Consider the following 21,485-nt stretch of genomic DNA (forward strand, 5'->3'; position numbering starts at 1 on the left):
GAGCACAGGCTCAAGCAGGCAAGGCACTAGTTGCTCTCTTTATTTTCTGTCTAAAATTAAGGTCACGCTTGAATTGCTTGTTTCCGTCGAAAAATATTGTCGTTTTTCGTGGTCACATTTCCTTCTCACCTTTTTTCCTCACATATATCAAATTGCTACAATAATTTTTCTATAAAAAATGACGAAAAATACAATCCAAACACAACCTAAACTTTTTCACTGGAGTAAAAGAGTTAAAAGGTCGGAACTAGTACATCATTTGAATTAGCAGAAATTGAGACTCCACTTTTATGATTTGATGGCGGCTGCTAGTTGCCATCATCATCAACGTGTTCATAAGGCCGGTGGAATAAACGCGGAGGAGGACGACACTTGTTCTCCTCCAACACTTTGAGAACAGAGGAATGAGATAGAGCAGAACATTGGCAAAATGAACGGTGGGATCCGCCATGGCATTTAATCCAACCCTAGGCGGTGGTACAGCGACCATACTTCTCTTCTCTTCACTTCTCTTCTGTGGCACCCGGCCCACAAATGGAGATTTAATGCTCTTGCGGTTCAAACACTTCATGTGGCTTTAATGTTGCAGTGGACTCGTCGACAGTTTTGTGTTGCATGACTCGGCCCATCGTGCACGAGTTTCCGACTTGTGTGCCAGACCCAATCAATCAATCAATCAATCAATCAATCAATCAATCAATGGTTCCAGTTCAGTTTCCGTGTTTCACAAATCAATTGAAACATCGAAAAGGAAATATTTGGCAAATTTGCCTGTAGACAATTGACAGCCTTTTGTCGTAACACCACCAAAATTTGCTATTTTGAATGTTACCAATGTTGGCAATTTTTTTTTTCAAATTGTTTTTTTTTTTTGGGTTGGGTTTCACATCGTTTTGGGAGTGCATTTAGTCTTACAATAAGATCTTTCAATTGTAGTTATAATTGTTGGATCGTTACAATAATATTTGTTGGAGAGAAGAGGGAATAAGGATAAAGATGGTGTTTTGAATCACTCAAGAAAATTGCATATGCTGATATTTCTCTTCCTAACCAAACAAGCACTAGTACACCTATTGTTCTATCTACATTGATGAGATATGACATCATCCAGTATCTTACTGCAACTGTTCTTCTTTTAAGAAGTCTTTAATAATGTCTTTCTTGCTTGTTAAAACATGCTTAGAAGTAGATTATGGTGGATTAGTTTGATTATATCTATCTACCCATACAATAAAAAGATAAAAAGATGGTGCAAATACTGTAGTAGCCTATCTTTGTGACAAGTGACACAGCTCCCTTTTGAGAAAAGAAAATTTGTGTTTTTACCTATTTTTTGACAGCCGTATTGATGCCAACTTAATAATTTCCATCTGTTTTTGCGTAAATTACATAGACTTGTCCTTGCTTTTAAGTCCAAAATATTAAATTCATTTGGGTTATTTGGTTTAGTGATGTGATACTTTAGGGAATTGTCCCACCAAATAGGCAATAGTTCTTGAATCCAAAATATCAAATAGAATCAAGCGGGCCTCTTAGGAAGGCACCATAGTATTACTCAGCCAAACTGCTCTATTCCTTTGAGTAGCCAAAACCCTCTCCTAAGTCCTAAATGGTACTTAAATACAAAAGTCTTTCCACCTGCACTTTGATTTGTTCTAAGAAGTATGAATATCATATCATATAGCCATTTGACAATAATTACTACTTTCCTGCGTCTCCGGAAAATAATTACTCCTTTTGTTGCCTCTTCTTCTTCACCTTTGTAACCAAATGCAGAGTTTTAACAGCAGTAATCTTCTTTTATCTCAACAAGCATCCTTTTTGGCATTATAACACAAAGACTATTCGAATACAGTGAGAAAACATCTTTCTGGCATTTACCAAGTGACCACTACACCGGTCAGAAAATTTAAGAGAATTCTTCGACAAAATCCATCGAAGAAGTTTTATTTCTGTTGCTTCAACTACCAAGAAATGCTCTTCCTAGAATATGCCCGCAGCAGACTTAATTCAGTTCAGTATTCAGATATGAAAACAGAATGACAGACACAGCTGAAACAAATTGAATTATGTCTTAAAATATGTTTCGAATGCATAAGGATTTTATGTGAACTCCTAAATAGGCTATTCGCAGAGCACCTTTATTCTTAATACTCACATTTACCTACAGAAAGCATCTGATAAGTAATAAATTTCATAATCTGCGGATTTGTGTCTCTTGACTGTTGTGTAAATCAACCATTCATCGCCCTTCAACCATTGAAACACTGACTTCGTTGATGGAATCATTGCATAAACTAATCCCTGACTGACAATTATCTGATTCCAGCAAGCTTTGGAATGTAAATGTAGGCTCTCTTGGTTGAGGAAGTTCTATTTCACTCTCAGAACTGCTTAGCATGACAACTGCATTAGCCATTGTAGGCCGATCTGTAGGATGGTCTTGAACACAAAGAAGCCCAACTCGAATGCATCTCATTACTTCTGATGGGGTGCAAGAATTAGTCAGTGATTCATCCAGCAACTCTGGAGCTTTGCACTCATTCCATAATTGCCATGCCTGAATGAACCATTTCCAATTGTTAAGAAACCATTTCGAGTAAGCAAGCTGTAGTTAGGCTTGTCATATTATTTATCTTGTAATCTCAATTCTTAGACATGACTGGACTTTTGTATGATCAAGCTAATTTTAAACAGTGAATGAGTTTGCACTTACATAACCAAGAAGGCTTATATGTTTTTCGTGATAACCAAACCCAGTATTCTTCTTGCTACTGACTATTTCCAGCAATAAGACTCCGAAGCTGTAAACATCAGATTTTTCTGAAAATACCCCTCCCATGGCATATTCTGGAGACATGTAGCCGCTGCAATTACATTGAAACATGAAATGTGTTACTAATATATGTCACACATCTGTAATTTAAGCACATTAATCCGTGCAATAGATATCAATTTTCTTTATGTTTCTTTCTTTTTGGTTGGTCATGAAATCAGGGCACACAGGCTTTAGGTGCTACAGAGAGATAATATTCATGCTATCCAAATCAGGGGCATTCTATGAGAGCTTTTTTCCCTTTTCGGGCTCTACGGTTACTTGCTGGAGGTGTAAGCTTTAATGTAAAGCTATAATATTACACGAAAAAGTTAACCAATTTGTTCATGAACATAACTAGAGCACCAACAAACAGGGGAATTTGGGTATATATTAGCAGATAATCAGAATCTACTGAGGAAAAGCAAAGACTTACAAAGTTCCCACAACCCTGCGGGTGTTGGCTAGTTCTTGTGTGACTTGGAAAGTTCGTGCCAGGCCAAAGTCTGAGATTTTGGGGTTCATGTCATCATCCAAGAGAATGTTGCTGGCCTTTAAATCTCTGTGAATAATTCTTAAACAAGAATCTCGATGGAGGTATAGAAGCCCTCTGGCAATGCCCTGAATTATGTTGAAGCGTTTTTCCCAATTTAGCTCCAACCTTTTTGTTCGATCTGCACATTGTCCACGGTCCGCAGGCACAATTTAATTTATGAGTCCAAAAGGACAGTCCATAATATGTACCAAGTGATGTTCAACGATAAGAGAAGAATAAACGCTCCTCTTTTTGGCAAATTGGTTGCAGTTTAAAGCTACTCTTGTATGTTTCTAACTGGAGATAAATTACAGAACCAGAAATCTAGCTTCAATGTTATTTTTTAAGTTTGCACAAGGTTCTAGAGCTCAAGGGACATCTACATAATGCAAACACATGAATTCTCCAAACCTTAGAATATATTTGGGGAGATGGCAATACAGATCATACTATTTTGAAATGAAATGAGAGGTGTTTGCTTTCACAAAACTTGCCAAAGACCCAAGAAAGCAAGTATCGCAGGCGGGGTGAGTTGAGGATGGATTGAATTTTCAAGTGATTAAGTTATGGTATGGAAATTAAGGTAGCAGTAGCTGTATAATAATTTTGTGTGTACAAGAATATTGGATGAAACAATATTATGAAGCATAAAGTAGATCCCTTTTATGTTAAAGGTTCGTGAATACAAAAACTTGTTTGATTTTTACATTATCAGCTTTGCTTTATACACTTGACTGACCATCGTACAGTTTGACCAGTTGGGCAAATTGAGTACCAACTTTGCAGCCCTTGATCCTCTGGCAGATGTATGCATTGGAATTTACATAAAACTCTATGGGCTGAAGTAAAAGATCAGCAAAAAAGAAAAGCCACTAATATTTCGGCAAAGAAATAGGAGAGCATTTACCAAAGAGGAATTTGTCCAAGCTCTTGTTTTTCAAGTATTCAAGAATTACTGTCTTTTCTTCTCCCTGAATGCAGCAGCCCAACAGCCTGACAAGGTTTCTATGCTGAAGCTTAGATATCAATACAACCTCATTTTTGAACTCCTCCATGCCTTGTCCTGAATGACGCGAAAGCCTTTTCACGGCTATTTGCTGTCCATCTTCTAATCTCCCCTGCGTGGAATTCGGTTAAGAAATTTGCTAATGAGTTTTCTCTGTGCCTCGAGCTAATCAAGTGTCCAGATACTTGTTTTGATGCTTGGAATGATATTTACCTTGTAAACTGCGCCGAACCCTCCTTCACCAAGCTTGTTAGCTTCACTGAAGTTGTCGGTAGCAATCTTTATCCTATTGAAATCGATCACTGGAATCTCCAATGACTCATTTGCCGATGCGGGACTTTCCTGGATATCATCTTGTGAGGTATCTCTCAAAGTGCCCTTTTTCTTCTCAGACACCACGAGATCCTTTAGCATGCACAATTTTCTGATGCCCCTTATTATGCACCATTTTCTCGTCACCACTCTGACGATCGTTATAAGCATAACTGCCGATACCTCAAAAGTAACTGCATACATAATTATCAATCAGTTTCCTTTTCTGAGTTGTAGATACTAGGAATGGTTAAATTTCTGGGGGCAGGGCTGTTAAGTTTTTTTTTTTTTTTTTTTCATTTCATAAATAAGAAAAAAAACGAAATTTTTAATGATGATAAGCGTTTAAACAATAGGAATTAGCCCCTCTGTACATATATACGATCAAAAAGAGTACTTCAAGTCATATTTTTCTATTTGCAGTGTTAATACTCTTGTTAACCAAAAAAAAAAAAACCTCCCAATAAACTGTGAGCAATAGGCGAACATTAGTTACCTCTTCTGTTTGCTTCAAGAATTTGTGCACCCAATGAATGCTTGAGATCTCTTTGTTATTCTTCTTCTGCCGTTAGCCCTTTTTTGTCTGCTACAGCATGAGAAATGAAGACAAATGGTCAATATACATGGTAAATAAATGAAGTCGACTCTATTATTCAACTTTGCGCACTGCAAGGTGGCATAATTGGATATCATTTCCTTGCATAATTCTATTGTTATGTCAATAATCATGAGATCACTCAGTGCCTACCCAGATTATCTTGAGCACAAATATGCTATTAAGTATTGACTGGGGTGGTTCCATAAAAGATAATGCCTTGATCTCTGTTAATTCTCAGCTTAAGCATTTTTCAGAAAGGAACCTGCACCGTGCAACGTGTATATCAGCTAGATCAGGCATTCAAATCGTTGAATAGAGAAATAAAATATCCAACATATAGATTCTTCCATCTTACGATAGGAAGAGTAAAACAGAATAAAGAAAAGCCAAAACAGAGGGCGGATATGAATTACTGAACAATTTACATAATACGTAGCTTAATTAGTTGAGTCGTTGACCATTGGTTACTTGGTGTTTAAGCACGGCAAGTAACAGGCACCTTCAGCATTATTAAAGTTGGACTGGTGGAAGTTTACACTTGAACATCAGTCTTCAGCTTCATGAATTGAAGGTTGCTTGTAAATTGGAGGTGTTTCCTTCGTAGACAATAATCAAAAGAACTTCTGTAAGAGTTAGATTTTTTTGGATAAATTACTTATTACCCCGTGATTTTATATAATGCTAGATGATCCCCCTATGGTTTTAAAATAGCCACATAACCCCTCTGTGACTATATACGAGGTGAAAAAATGGATGGAATGCATATGAGTTAAGGCATTTATATCAAACACGCTTTAAAAGTGCATATGATAAAATCTTAATATCCATATAACCTCCTTATGATTTGTATAAATATTCACTTTACCTCCTGTGAATTTTGCATTTGTCTACGTAATCTCCCCATACTTTTATACAAGATGGTTAAACCATTGATTGATTTAGCATTTAAGTAAGGAAACTATTACTATTTCAACTAATGACATTACATAAGCTACTTTCTATCAAGTTTCCACTCTGCATAAAATTATTGGGGGTAAAGTGGATATTTTAAAATATTAGAGGGGTCATGTAGCAATAGATGAAACCACAGGAGGTTGTATGTAATTTACACTTTTTTGATCTCTGATCTGATGAGAGGAAATGGGAACTTTTACGTGCATGATTTCCATGCAATTTGCAAATTGTACACTGTGGATGCCAGTTGAAAATTAATGGAGGTACTTAAATTTGAATGTATTTTTGGCCAACCCTGAATTTTGTGAAGTAAATTGTTTATCCACCGAATGCCAATTTTCAGAGAGGAGAAGAGATCAGAGTGACTGTTATTCGGATAAATATCGAAAATTTTTGTTATTTGATAAATCAATCATCGTACCTGATGATGTGCGCTCCAAAAACATGAGCGTTCAGTTTCCCCCCTACTTGGTGCTTTTGTATGCTGATGGGACATTTACGTGTCAAAACAGTGGAACTTCAGCTTTCACAGACGAGTTTTTATACCATATGCCAAGTTGTTGAGGATGCCAAACCTTGCTTGCATTAGAGCGGAGGATGCCAAATCTACTAATTTGTTTCCTTAATTTTTTATTTAAGGGCTACCCCGTGTATAAACTTCAGTTCTACCTCAAAAATAAAATGATTCTTTTTCTTTACCCACAAAAAAAGAAAAAACCTATGGGGCTAAAAATACAAAAAGTAGCTCAACAGGCTAAGTCCAAAAGCAATCTGAATCTTGCTTACGGAAAACATATGCTACGCACTAAAATTTGTAATCTCTCTAAGGTTACTGTTGTGTCTCCTGACTCTCTTGTAAATCGACCATTCATCGTCCTTGAACCATTGAAATACTGATTTCGTTTATGGAACCGTTGCATAAGCGAATGGCTGATTGAAAACGATCGGATTCTTGCAAGTTTTGAAACGTAAATGTAGGTTGTCTTGGTTGAGGAAGTTCCATTTTGTTGTTTTGTCAGAGCCGCAAGCTTTGACTTGTGGCATAATTTTTCATTTCCTTCTCATCCCACATCGGAGCCTGCTGAAGAGAAGCCGGCTACTCGAGGCCTATAAATAGAAGGGTCCATTGAAGGATTTAACTTGCACCACTCAAGAGAGTTATATGGGCTATTAGCTTCTTGAGTCATCTAGCCCATTCAGTTAAATATTTTAGGCTCTCTTGTTTTGAATTTAGGAATATTTTCTAAACTCTTTTGTAAGTGCCTATTGGCCTAGGAACCACTTTCCTACGGCTTTTGTATTTCTTCTTCATAGTAGAAATATTGCTCCTCTCTCGCCCGTGGACGTAGGTCAATTTGACCGAACCACGTAAATCTTTTGTGTCTCTTATTTGCTTTGTTATCCGTCTTTATATGGTCGGTTTTACCGCCTAATTATTATATGGCTGGTATCTACCGCCTATCTATTAAATGGTCGGTTATACCGCTTAATTTGTGCTAACTTGAGTTTGTCTATTTCCTGGCCCGGTCCTAACAAACTGGTATCAGAGCTGGTTGTTATATTTTGCAAGACAGGTTCATCTGGTGGGGCCCGTTCATCTGGTGGGGTCCGTCCATCCTGTGGGGCCCACTCACCTTGTGGGGTCCGTTCATCCCCGTGGGGCCCGCTTATCTCGTGGGGCCCGCTCACCCTGTGGGGCCCGCTCACGAGACTTGCATATTTGTTTGGCCAGTTTTTTGAGACAAACTTCACGTTACAGATTTTGTGGCAACAATGACGATAACAAAGACGGTTGTCGAGAAATTCGACAGGAATGTCAACTTCGGAATGTGGCAGCTCAAGATGGAGGCCATTCTTGTTCAAGACGGAGTTGACTTGGCAATTCAAGGAATTGAGAAAAAGCCAGAAGATGTGACAGATGCAAATTTTGCTGAGATGGATAAGAAGGCAAGATCCAGTATTATCCTAAATCTCTCCGATGAGGTATTGCGTGAGGTAGCAACGGAGACTTCGGCCAAGGCTATGTGGGATAAATTGAAAGCCTTGTATATGAAGAAGACAGTCGAGAATCGGCTATATTTGAAGCAAAGTTTGTACATGCTTCGGATGTCTGAAGGTACATCTATACTCTCCCATCTTGATAAATTTGATTCCATTATTATGGATTTGGGGAATATAGATTCGAAAATTGATGATGAAGATTAAGCCCTATTACTTTTGTGTTCCCTTCCCCAATCTTTTAAGCATTTCCGTGATACTATGATATATGGAAAGGAAACAATTTCGTATCGAAAAATTAAATCTGCATTAAAATCTAAAGAGCAGATAGATAGGGATATTACTGGGGAAACTAGTGGGAGTCAAGCCGATGGCTTGTTTGTTAGGGGTAGATCTGAAAGGAGAAACACAGAAAATAGAAGTAGATCTAAGTCCAGATATAAAAATGTGGTGTGCAACTATTGTAAAAAGAAGGGCCATATTATCTCTGATTGGTTTAAATTGAAAAATAAAGAAAAGCAAAAGGAGAAAAGGAGTGAAACCACCGAGGCTAGTATTGCCGTTGATGAAAATGATGGAACTATTTTCTGTGCAACGGAAAATAATTTTAGGTCTAACAATGAGTGGATTTTAGATTCGGGTTGTTCATATCATATGTGTCCCAATAGGGACTGGTTTTCAACATATGAATCAACTGAAGGTGGAGTTGTCTTAATGGGCAACAACGCTGTTTGTAAAGTTGTTGGCAAAAACACAATCCGGATTAAAATGTACGATGGTATTGTGAGGACGCTCACAAATGTTAGACATGTTCCAGATTTGAAGAAAAATCTCATCTTTTTGGGCACTCTTGAGTCTATCGGGTGCAGGTATTCAGGTGGAGACGGAGTTCTTAAAATCACTCGAGGAGCTCTTGTTGTTATGAAAGCACACAAATCTGGTACTTTGTATATTTTGCAGGGATCTACTGTGACAGGTGCTGCTGCTGTTTCAACATCATCTTTGTCAGATACAGACATCACCAAATTATGGCATATGCGTTTGGGGCATATGAGCGAAAAAGGCTTGGGCATATTGAGCAAAAGAGGACTTCTGTGTGGACAAAGTACCGGTCCATTGGAATTCTGTGAACATTGTATTTTTGGGAAGCAGAAAAGAGTCAGCTTCAGTTCACCAGCAATTCACAAGACAAAAGGCACTCTTGATTACATTCATTCAGATCTATGGGGTCATTCTCGTGCTCCTTCTAAAGGTGGTGCCAGGTACATGTTGACTTTCATTGATGACTATTCAAGGAAAGTTTGGGTCTATTTTCTTAAGCACAAAAATGATGTTTTCCTAACTTTTAAGCAATGGAAAGTTTTGATTGAGAAACAAACAGGAAAACATGTTAAGCGGTTGAGAACAGATAATGGCATGGAATTTTGTGGAGGTGAATTTAATGAATTTTGCAAAAATGAAGGAATTGTTCGGCATCACACCGTCAGGATGACGCCTCAACAAAATGGTGTGGCTGAACGTATGAACAGAACGCTTTTGGAGAGAGTAAGATGTATGATCTCAAATGCAGGGTTGACAAATGACTTTTGGGCAGAGGCGATCAATATGGCCTGTTATATTGTCAACCGTTCTCCTTCTGCATCTCTTGATTTCAAAACTCCTGAGGAAGTTTGGTCAGGTACTCCTGCTGATTACTCCAATTTAAAAGTTTTTGGGTGTCCAGCATACATGCACGTGAATGATGGAAAATTGGAGTTTAGGGCTAAAAAGTGCATTTTTCTTGGGTATGCTTCTGGGGTGAAAGGATACAGATTATGGTATCCTGATCCCAAATCCCCAAAATTTGTAATCAGTAGAGATGTTACTTTTGATGAATTATCTCTGTTATCTTCCAAGAAGGAGTCTTCTAGTCCTTGTACTACTGATAGTACACAGAAGCAGGTGGAGCTTGATATTGGCAGTTCTGGTCCTTCTCAATCCAAATCTTCTATTCAACAAGTGCCAGTAGATACACCTGAATCTACTGTTGAAGATAGTTCAGAAGAAGAGGAGTATTCCATAGCCAGAGATAGAGCAAGGAGAGACATTCGACCACCACAAAGATATGCAAATTTAGTTGCATATGCTTTGTCTGTTGCAGAAGAAACTGATGCAGTTGGTAAGCCTTCCACCTATTCAGAAGCAGTTTCTTGTGATGATTCTGCAAAGTGGTTGATTGCGATGAATGAAGAAATTGAATCTATTCATCAGAATGAAACTTGGGTTCTTGTAAAGCCGCCGTCAGCTAAGAAAATTGTTGGTTGCAAGTGGGTCTTCAAGAAAAAGGAAGGTATTCCAGGGGTTGAAGATGCAAGGTATAAAGCACGATTAGTTGCAAAGGGCTATAATCAGGTACAAGGTGTTGATTTTAATGATATATTCTCACCTGTTGTTAAACATAGCTCTATTCGTGTTTTGCTTGCTTTAGTTGCCATGTATAATTTGGAGTTAGAACAGCTCGACGTTAAGACAGCTTTCTTATATGGCGAACTTGAAGAACAAATTTATATGAAACAACCCCAGGGTTTTGAAATTGAAGGTAAGGAAGACCATGTTTGCTTGTTGAAGAAATCCTTATATGGATTGAAGCAGTCTCTAAGACAATGGTATAAAAGGTTTGATTCCTTTATGTTGGGTCATGGTTATTTGAGGAGCATGTATGATAGTTGTGTTTACTTCCGGAAGTTAAATGATGGTTCTTCCATTTATTTGCTGCTTTATGTTGATGACATGCTCATTGCTGCCAAGAATTTGTCAGAAATTCACACCTTGAAACTGCAGTTAAATAGTGAATTTGAAATGAAAGATTTGGGAGCAGCTAAGAAAATTCTTGGCATGGATATCAAGCGAGATCGAGGAGTAGGGAAGTTATTTTTGACCCAGAAAAATTACCTTGAAAAAGTTTTGGAGCGTTTTGGCATGAAAGATGCTAAACCAGTATCTACTCCTCTTGCTAGCCATTTTCGGCTATCTGCTGCTCAATCACCAAAATCAGATGAAGAGGAAGATTATATGGCACGGGTTCCTTATTCCAGTGCAGTCGACAGTATTATGTATGCAATGGTTTGTACTCGTCCAGATATTGCACAAGCAGTCAGTGTTGTTAGCAGATATATGTCTTGCCCTGGTAAAACACATTGGCAGGCTGTGAAGTGGATTCTCAGATATTTGCGAGGTACTTCAAATGCATGTTTGGAGTTTGGAAGGAATAATAACACTTTGGTTGGTTTTGTAGACTCAGACTACGCTGGGGATCTTGACAGGAGAAGATCACTTTCAGGCTATGTATTTTGCATTGGCGGTTGTGCTGTTAGTTGGAAAGCTACTCTACAACCTGTCGTAGCTTTGTCTACTACAGAAGCAGAATATATGGCTGTGACCGAGGCAATCAAAGAAGCCTTGTGGTTGAAGAATTTATTTAGCGAGTTAAGTCTATATCAAGGTGTTACTGATATTCACTGTGATAGTCAAAGTGCCATACACTTGACTAAAGATCAGATGTATCATGAGAGGACGAAACACATTGATGTGAAGTATCACTTCATTCGGGATATCATTGCTGAGGGAAAAGTCCTTATTCAGAAAATCAATACTAAGGACAATCCAGCCGATATGTTTACGAAACCTCTTCCAGTTTACAAGTTCAAGCAGTGCTTGGACTTGATTGGTGTTCGTTTGTGATTTAAGCCCATTGGGGCTTATGTGAAGAAGGTGGAGAAATTTTTACTATTGTCGATGATAGAATTCAAAATTATGCCAAGGTGGAGATTTGTTGTTTTGTCAGAGCCGCAAGCTTTGACTTGTGGCATAATTTTTCATTTCCTTCTCATCCCACATCGGAGCCTGCTGAAGAGAAGCCGGCTACTCGAGGCCTATAAATAGAAGGGTCCATTGAAGGATTTAACTTGCACCACTCAAGAGAGTTATATGGGCTATTAGGTTCTTGAGTCATCTAGCCCATTCAGTTAAATATTTTAGGCTCTCTTGTTTTGAGTTTAGGAATATTTTCTAAACTCTTTTGTAAGTGCCTATTGGCCTAGGAACCACTTTCCTACGGCTTTTGTATTTCTTCTTCATAGTAGAAATATTGCTCCTCTCTCGCCCGTGGACGTAGGTCAATTTGACCGAACCACGTAAATCTTTTGTGTCTCTTATTTGCTTTGTTATCCGTCTTTATATGGTCGGTTTTACCGCCTAATTATTATATGGCTGGTATCTACCGCCTATCTATTAAATGGTCGGTTATACCGCCTAATTTGTGCTAACTTGAATTTGTCTATTTCCTGGCCCGGTCCTAACACATTTCACCCTCAGAACTGCTTAGCATGAGAACTACATTCGACATTGTAGGCCGATCTGCAGCATGGTCTTGAACACAAAGAAGCCCGATTTGAATGCATCTCTTTACCTTTGTTGGGGTGCAAGAATCTGCCAGTGATTGATCCAGCAACTCTGGAGCTTTGCACTCGTTCCACAATTGCCATGCCTGAAAGAACCATTAATTTCCATATGTTAAGAAACCGTTTTTGAGTACCTGAAACTGTATTAGGGCTTGTCTTTCTTGTTAAACATAATGAACTTTCATCTGATCTTGCTAAAAGTAAACATGTAAGCAATATAAACTCACACGACCAAGAAGGTTTAAATATTTTTCGTGATAACCGAACCCCGTGTTCTTCTTGCTGCTGACAATCTCTAGCAGCAGAACTCCAAAGCTATAAACATCAGATTTTTCCGAAAATTGCCCACTCATGGCATATTCAGGAGACATATATCCGCTGCAATTAAAAAGAACATGAAAAGATTAGCAAATTTCACATCTATATTTAAGCACATTATTATCTTTAAGTTTATTTCTATTTTAACACGGCAGATAGGCTTTAGACGCTAAACGACGATATATCTGTAGTCCTGCTCTATGAATCAAGGGTATTCTTGTGTCCTTAATGAATCGAATGACAACTAATGAACTTCAAACTACGTTTTTTTTTTGGGTTCCCCCGAGCTTATTCTAAAAAGAGTTCACTGTGCAGGAATTGAACTTAAAAAAAAAAAGTTAAGCAAGGGTTTTTTGTCATCGTATCAAAAATTTTTTTGCCTGAATAATTTAAGTGAAGAAAAGGACATTCTTTTGTTGAGTTAAATGATTGCACGTATTTTTCATTCATGAAACCTTCAAGTTGTTCTTTGCTAAAATCTCAAGATACCAGCAGCTGATACACGCACGTTTATCATCAAAAAAAGCTGAACACTAGTACTTTTATTAAAACAGCTAAAATAACTTTGCTCATTGAACTCAATTTGTAGTTTGATGCTTTCACAATCAATTCAACAGTGCCAAATGGGCTAGATGATTAATTTAGAATAATTTTCTCAAATTGGATGATAAAATTGAGAAATTTTTTTTTTCAGTTTGAATGGCCAAATTAAGATTTTTAACACCAAAACAAGACTTCCTCAATTTCAGAGACCAAACTGATATGCTTTGCTCATGTCAAGACTAAATTGAATAATTTTCAGGTCAAGAGACTAGATTGAAAATTTGCACCAATGTACTAAGACGAAACTAATCCAGAAAACAAAGCCGCTAACCACGATATGGGACAGGTACAATTGATCTTAGGTGCAATTGGGGCGATCGTATTTTTTTCATGATTTAGTGTATACTCTATGACTTTGTGACTTTTTTATATTTCATGATTTGACATACACTCGCATAACTTTTGCTGTACATCATGAAATACAACAAAGTTATGTGATTGCATGGTAAATCATAGAAAGCAGTATAATAATCGTACTAACTGTAGCTATGGCTAGCCGCCCAAACCCTCCCCAGCCCTGTGCAGACAAAAGCACCAAAGAGCACTAGCACTGGGCAAACGTGGGCATGAATTAGCAGAATCTCCTGACTAGAGGCAAAAAGAAGACTTACAAAGTTCCCACAACCCTGCCAGTGTTGGCTAATTCCTGTGTGACACGGAAAGTTCGCGCCAGTCCAAAGTCTGAGATTTTCGGATTCATCTCATCGTCCAAGAGAATGTTGCTGGCCTTCATATCTCTGTGAATAATTCTTAAACAAGAATCTCGATGGAGATAGAGAAGCCCTCTGGCAATCCCCTGAATGATGCTGAAGCGTTTGGCCCAATCTAGCTCCAGCCTTTTTGTTCGATCTGCCCATTTATCCAAGACACAAATTCAATATACGAGAGAAAAAGGCAAAGTCCATATTACATATTCCAAGTGACATTCAATGTACGTAGAAGAATACACACAATGCTCTATATACTAGTATGAATGATAAATATGATTTTGCATATGGACTTCCATGAAAGATAATTATGAAACAAAATATTGCATGAAAGATAATTATGAAAAACTGTATGATTTTGTCTGTGGATAAATGTTGGAAGAAATATAATTATGAAGCACCCAGTAAGCTCTGATTTTGGTTTTCTGATCATGCATAAACTTGTTTAAAGTATGTACAGTCAGAGGTATTTTATAAGCTCGACCGACCATTGTGCACTTTGATTAGTCGCAAAAGTTCGATCCCAACTAGCGACAGTCATTGCAAAACAGTACATTAGAACTTACGAAAAACTCCTGGCCTGAAGCAAAAAATTTTGAAGAAAAAAAGAAAAGAAAATTAATTATAGCTCAGTAAAGTGAAGGAACAATATTTACCGAACAGGAAAGTGTCCAAGCTTTTGTTTTTCATGTACTCAAGAATTACTATTTTCTCTTCTCCTTGAATGCAGCAGCCCAACAGCCTTACAAGATTTCTATGCTGAAGTTTAGATATCAATATAACTTCATTCTTGAACTCCTCCATGCCCTGTCCTGAGTGACTCGAAAGCCTTTTCACAGCTATTTGCTGTCCATCTTCTAAGCTCCCCTACGTGAAATTCAAGTTCACAAATTATTCAACAATGTCACCCAGGCCTTAAGCTAATATAATGTTTGCAGGTACCTGTTTAGATGCTTGGAATGATAATTACCTTGTAAACTGTGCCAAATCCTCCTTCACCAAGCTTGTTAGCTTCGCTGAAGTTGTTGGTAGCGATCTTTATCCTATTGAAATCAACTATTGGAAGCTCTGATGACCCCTTTGATGATGCAGGATTTTCTTGGATATTGTCCTGTGAAGTATCAATCAAAGTGCCCTTTTTGTCAGCCAAGTGACCCTTTACTTTGCCTCTTTTTCTGATGCTCTTTATTGTGAACCATTTTCTTGTCTCTGACCTTTGTTCCCTGAGATGTCTGTCTGTGATTGTATGCATAAGAATATCAGTGATGATTAACCTTTTCGGAGATGTAAATATAAGTTGGCTTGAAATTAGCAATGGAGTAGTTAGAATTCTGGGAAAAACGAAGGTAGGCGTAAGTATCTTTCATACTGATTTGCAGCTAAATGATCATATATAATACGTAGTTTGAATCATATTCAGTGTGTTAATATCTCTACACGCTAAGAGTAGTTGATAAACATGTTTACCTCTTCTGTTAGCTTTCCATCTGCGGACACAACATATTAACACACCCAAGAGGAAACCAACCGATATGGATACGAAGCTGACGATGATTGCTGTCTGTCTACTTTTTACTCCTGAAAATTACATTAAACAAATTGTTGAAGAACATAATTCTATATTAAGTAGTACCAGTCCAGACTAGATCTAAGTTACCTAGGTCTGAATTAGCAAGGCGGAGGTATAGATCCTCCCCAGACTTCACGAGTTGCTGCATGTCGATAAGATCTGTTACCCAAACCAGACACCCTATACCATCTGGATATGCATATGCCAGACAAGAGCAGTTGCTCAGGCACCATTGGCTACACCCCCCTTGGTCAGTCTTATCATACAAATACATATAATGATCTGGTAATTTCATCTGACCGACCTTCCAGAAGCCATCCAGTTTAGATGCATTGAAGCTTAAGTTGCTTCTGTTTTCATTGCACATCAACTCTGTACGCCTTACACATCCACTTGTCCAATTTCCCTTACTCCATTCCTCATTTGACCTAGGCAAGAACCCTTTCGGGCACTCACAAGTTGGAGCGTGGTTCCTGCTACAAACACTGAAGGGTCCACAAGTTCCGTATGCATCACATGGATCCAGAGGTGCTGCCAATTTAAAGTTCCATTTATTTTGCTCTCTTTCCTTGTACCATACCTCTACCATACCTGTCGTTGAAATTACACCAATTGAAACATCAGAATTGTCAAAGTTGTTGAAAGTCATGGATGCAGCTCCCATCTGATTATTTGGTGTCACAAATATTCCATTTGAATACCCCTCGGCGATGTCTTGTATACCAGTGAACTTCCATCCATTCCATGGACCTGATCTCCAGTGTGGTTTTGTACCATTCCATGCCACAGACTGTGCTGGTCTTTCGTCTGTGAGTCCATAAACAAAGTTTCCAGGTGCCGGATCATTCTCATTTTTCCAGGCTGTCAAGAAGCTTTCCCGTCCAGTTCTGCTGTTGAATCCTATCTGCATGCCTGCTAAAATTGTATCAGTAGGATAATAAAAACTTTCCCATAGAGTTTCCCCTGAAACATTATCTTTAAGGATGAAATCCCCGTCATCTTGGAGCACTGCTATTGTGCTATTAGACTGGACAGAGGCATTTGATGACCAGACAGTATTTTGCTTTCCATCTATAAGCATTAGATTCCCATGGCTGCTGATTATCAGCTTTGAAGCTGATGCGACTGCCAAAAACAAGATCTGAGCTGAGCTGCGACGGGCTGAGCGAGCTTAGAGGGAGCGAGCTGGCGAGCTGGGCTGGTGAGCTGTCAAGGACGCAACCCGAGCTGAGCTGCCACGAACAGAGCTGGCTGAGTGCAGCCGAGTTGAGAGGGAGCGAGCTGGCGAGCTGGTCAGGTGAACGAGCCGACCTGCAAATGGACAGACGGTGGGGCTAACAGAGAGTGGCCGAGCTGATAGGCCGAATTGACGGGGAGAGAACGGACGACCTGTCCTGCAGAGAGGGAAATAAACGGAGGGACTAGAGTCCCCGGAATAGCTCCGACGGCCAAGTCAGTAGAGCTCAAGAGTAGAGCAACAGTAGAGAGAACTGTGGATGTCATACCTTGTGTCGTCTTGTGGTGCTGTATATATAGGCTTAATGGGTGGTAGTTTCCATATAGGAGTCAAAGTCCCCTTAGGGTTCGGAGTCTTTCTAGGGTTTCATACAACCACCCCTGAAGATCCGGAGGCGGCGGCCCATCAGGCCCACTTCATGGAGAGGCGGCGGCTGCAGCCGAGCTGACCTCCCTCTTCTCCGAGCTGCTCTGTCCGAGCTGTCATATCACAATATCCGAGCTGACATGTGGCATCCGTAGATTAGTTGGTCGAACTGATAGGTCATCATATCCGAACTGACACGTGGCTACTGGGAAATTTGCCCCACTACACTAGCCCCCCTTTGAGTCTAGAGTCATCGAAAAGTCGCATGAGTTTAGACCAAGTTTTTTGGCGAAGAGTCAGTTCGGTGTAAGACCCATGATTCCACGATTGCGGCCCTTGCTTGAGTAACTTGTAAGACCGAACTGAGTAGGACCAGTTCGTTTTTTTGTATGAACTCCTCTTTTATAAATAGACTCTGGTGGGCTGAATAGACTTTTGTTTCTTCTACACTTAGCAAAATTTTTCATTCATGTCTTTCTTATCATGCTGTCTAAATACACTTGCGCGAACAGACCCCGGGCTAGCGCGCGAACTGACTTCCAAATAGTTCATATATTTGCACGAAAAGATAGGACCATGCATGACCAAACAACTCAGGTCATGTATGGACAGAGTGAGTGAGTTTTAATGAAAGAGCCTTATACTCGGACTCGTTATTGGAGGTCCTGAAGTCGAACCTCAAGACGCAAGCCAATTCTTCCCCCGTAGGGCTGATTAGGAGGGGTCCAACTCCACACCCTGACTTGTTACTCTATCAATATACGATGTCTAGGTTGGGATGGCCTGTCCAGCAACCTCCTTGGTTTCTTTGGCCTGTACAACCTCTCTGACCTGTTTGGCTTCTGCAGCTTTTCCGACCTGCTCGGCCTCAGCTGCATCTCAGGTCAGCTCGGCCTCGGCAGCTCTCGCGGACTGCTCGGCCTCAGTTGCGTCTCAGGTCAGCTCGACCTTAACGGCTCTCGCGGCATGTATGACCTCGGCAGGTTTTCCGACATGCTCGGCCTCAGCTGCGTCTCAGGTCAGCTCGGCCTCGGCAGCTCTCGCGGCATGTATGACCTCGACAGGTTCTCCGACCTGTTCGGCCTCAGCTGCGTCTCAGGTCAGCTTTGCCTTAGCTGCTCTTGCTGCATGTATGACCTCTACAGCTTCTCCGACCTGCTCGGCCTCAGTTGCGTCTCAGGTCAGCTCGGCCTCGGCAGCTCTCGCGGCATGTATGACCTCGGCAGGTTCTCCGACCTGTTCGGCTCAACTGCGTCTCAGGTCAGCTCTGCCTTAGCTGCTCTTGCTGCATGTATGACCTCGACAGCTTCTCCGACCTGCTCGGCCTCAGCTGCGTCTCAGGTCAGCTCGGCCTCGGTAGCTCTCGCGGCATGTATGACCTCGGCAGGTTCTCCGACCTGTTCGGCCTCAACTGCGTCTCAGGTCAGCTCTGCCTTAGCTGCTCTTGCTGCATGTATGACCTCGACAGCTTCTCCGACCTGCTCGGCCTCAGCTGCGTCTCAGGTCAGCTCTGTCTTAGTTTCTCCTGTTCACCCTTCAAGGGATTAGCTTCCACTGCATTAGCCTTCTCGTGAGCTCGGTCCAGCATCTCCCGAACTGACTTGGGAGGTTTCTCCACGAACTCGGTATATAGTTTCTGTTTGCGTAGTCCGTTGATGAAGGCGGCCATGACGACCTTATCGTCCCGATCCCGGATCTGGAGGGACTCATTGTTGAATCGGACCATGTATTCGCGCAGCGATTCCTCGGACCTTTGCTGAACTGTCATCAGGTGAGCAGTACTCTTGGAAAAGGCTCGCGACGAGATGAACTGAGCTGAGAACAGTCGCGCGAGTTGGCTGAAGGACCGAACTGACCTGTGGGGGAGTCCCTGGAACCACTGGCGTGCCTTTCCCTCCAGGAACATTGGAAAGGTCTTACATCTAACTGCATCGGCTGCCGTTTGTAGGCGCATTTGTGTCAAGAATGTGAACAGATGATCCTCCGGATCCGTAGTCGCGTCGTAGGATTTCATGGTCGGTATTTTGAACTTCGCAGGGAGCGGGTAGTTCTCAATATCAGGGACAAAGGGAGAGGCGATGTACCTGTCCGCCTCAGAATCCAACAGCAGGTCCAGCTCGTCCTGCACCTGGTGCGGCTCTCTCCGCTGGGAGAGATCTCCCCTTGAATGCCTTCGGAAGAGCTCCGGGTGCTCAGCTCGGGAGTGTTTGTGAGAAAGCTCCACGACGTTGACCTGTTCACGCGTGAGCTCCCGGCGCACCCGCTTGGGCTGGGGGTTAGGGCTCCCTGTTCGGGATTCTGACAGCCCATCTCCTTGGCTCTTTAGCCCCTGGCCAGGATCACCTACTGCCTGTCCCTTGAGGTAATTCACAACTGCCTCAAAAGTTGGCAGGTTCCCTGCCACCGCCTGGACCAACTGCTCCGGCGAAATTCCTGAGAGCCCCACACCCTCGTCTCCCTTGGATCCATCGGCATTCCTCTGGGACCTCGTTCTTGGCATGATTCGCAAGAGAAGAATTACGTTTTCCCACAGACGGCGCCAATTGATGCGACTGCCAAAAACAAGATCTGAGCTGAGCTGCGACGGGCTGAGCGAGCTGAGAGGGAGCGAGCTGGCGAGCTGGGCTGGTGAGCTGTCAAGGACGCAACCCGAGCTGAGCTGCCACGAACAGAGCTGGCTGAGTGCAGCCGAGCTGAGAGGGAGCGAGCTGGCGAGCTGGTCAGGTGAACGAGTCGACCTGCAAATGGACAGACGATGGGGCTAACAGAGAGTGGCCGAGCTGATAGGCCGAATTGACGGGGAGAGAACGGACGACCTGTCCTGCAGAGAGGGAAATAAACGGAGGGACTAGAGTCCCCGGAATAGCTCCGACGGCCAAGTCAGTAGAGCTCAAGAGTAGAGCAACAGTAGAGAGAACTGTGGATGGCATACCTTGTGTCGTCTTGTGGTGCTGTATATATAGGCTTAATGGGTGGTAGTTTCCATATAGGAGTCAAAGTCCCCTTAGGGTTCGGAGTCTTTCTAGGGTTTCATACAACCACCCCTGAAGATCCGGAGGCGGCGGCCCATCAGGCCCACTTCATGGAGAGGCGGCGGCTGCAGCCGAGCTGACCTCCCTCTTCTCCGAGCTGCTCTGTCCGAGCTGTCATATCACAATATCCGAGCTGACATGTGGCATCCGTAGATTAGTTGGCCGAACTGATAGGTCATCATATCCGAACTGACACGTGGCTACTGGGAAATTTGCCCCACTACAGAAGCCAAGTCACCTTCTAACGGTGCATTTTCCCGATTTGCGACCCAAACAACTCTATGATCAATATCAGTCTTGTGCCAGATTCCAATGTACAATCTACTTGAATTACCGGGACTGAAGAATCCTAATTCAAAGATTTGTCCAGCGGAAATTAGAGCTTGTCCTACCTTGAGTGGTTGGGATGGAGTTAAGGTGTCATTTGATGCATAGCATGTTGGTAAAAAGAAGTGGATGTTAAAAATCGCAAGCAATGATATGCTAGCGATATCCTTGTGCTTGTCCATATACTATGCTATTAGTCTCTATAGTAGTCGTTGAGCCCAAAAGAGCCTCAAGAATTTGTTCACCAAACAAAGTCTTGAGATCGCTTTTGCCTTCTTCTGCCTTTAACCCTTCTTTGTAGTACACCATAAGCAAAGGTCATCGGTCAATATGCTTGCTCAACAAATTAACTTGACTGAGTTTTTGTTCAACTTTGCACCTTAGCAAGGTGGCTTAGTCAGATATCATTTTCTAGCCTAATCTTTTCTTATGTCATGAATCATGAGGTCACTCAATCCCTCCCCAGAAAATGTTTACAAAAATCTTTAATTAACTGCTGTGGATCCCTAAAAATAATGCTTTATGTCAACTAAAACAAACAGTTGTCACACATGTAGAAAGGCTAGAGTATGGTATCAAATCAGTGGATTAAGCTAAACTTTATTTGCTACACTAATTTTGATATCAATTCTAATCTAGTTACCAACTAACTAATCAACTTTTACACA

The 21,485-nt window shown here is 41.1% G+C and overlaps 1 protein-coding gene across 1 annotated transcript; it reads right to left on the reverse strand.

Annotated features, from left to right (window-relative positions):
* Nucleotides 1-1,908: 1,908 nt before the first annotated feature.
* LOC113723245 (G-type lectin S-receptor-like serine/threonine-protein kinase At1g61550) lies at nucleotides 1,909-20,999 on the reverse strand. The gene is made up of 7 exons (XM_072076737.1): nucleotides 20,712-20,999; nucleotides 15,943-16,963; nucleotides 15,256-15,452; nucleotides 14,942-15,152; nucleotides 3,252-3,489; nucleotides 2,717-2,867; nucleotides 1,909-2,560 (listed from the first exon to the last, which is right to left on the reverse strand). Exons 1-7 carry the CDS (start codon nucleotides 20,997-20,999, stop codon nucleotides 2,243-2,245), a joined length of 2,424 nt encoding a protein of 807 aa, XP_071932838.1. The 3' UTR covers nucleotides 1,909-2,242.
* Nucleotides 21,000-21,485: the final 486 nt, after the last annotated feature.

This window comes from Coffea arabica, chromosome 2c (assembly GCF_036785885.1).
Source record: "Coffea arabica cultivar ET-39 chromosome 2c, Coffea Arabica ET-39 HiFi, whole genome shotgun sequence".
In the NCBI taxonomy this organism is placed as follows: domain Eukaryota; kingdom Viridiplantae; phylum Streptophyta; class Magnoliopsida; order Gentianales; family Rubiaceae; genus Coffea; species Coffea arabica.

Bases quoted from the DNA above. Each gene is read 5' to 3' on its own strand.
- LOC113723245 (XM_072076737.1), bottom strand. From the start codon at position 20,999: ATGGACAAGCACAAGGATATCGCTAGCATATCATTGCTTGCGATTTTT. The intron at 15,153-15,255 runs GTAATTATCATT...AATTTCACGTAG, and splicing joins GATTTGGCACAGTTTACAAG to GGGAGCTTAGAAGATGGACA. The intron at 2,868-3,251 runs GTAAGTCTTTGC...ATGTAATTGCAG, and splicing joins CGCAGGGTTGTGGGAACTTT to CGGCTACATGTCTCCAGAAT.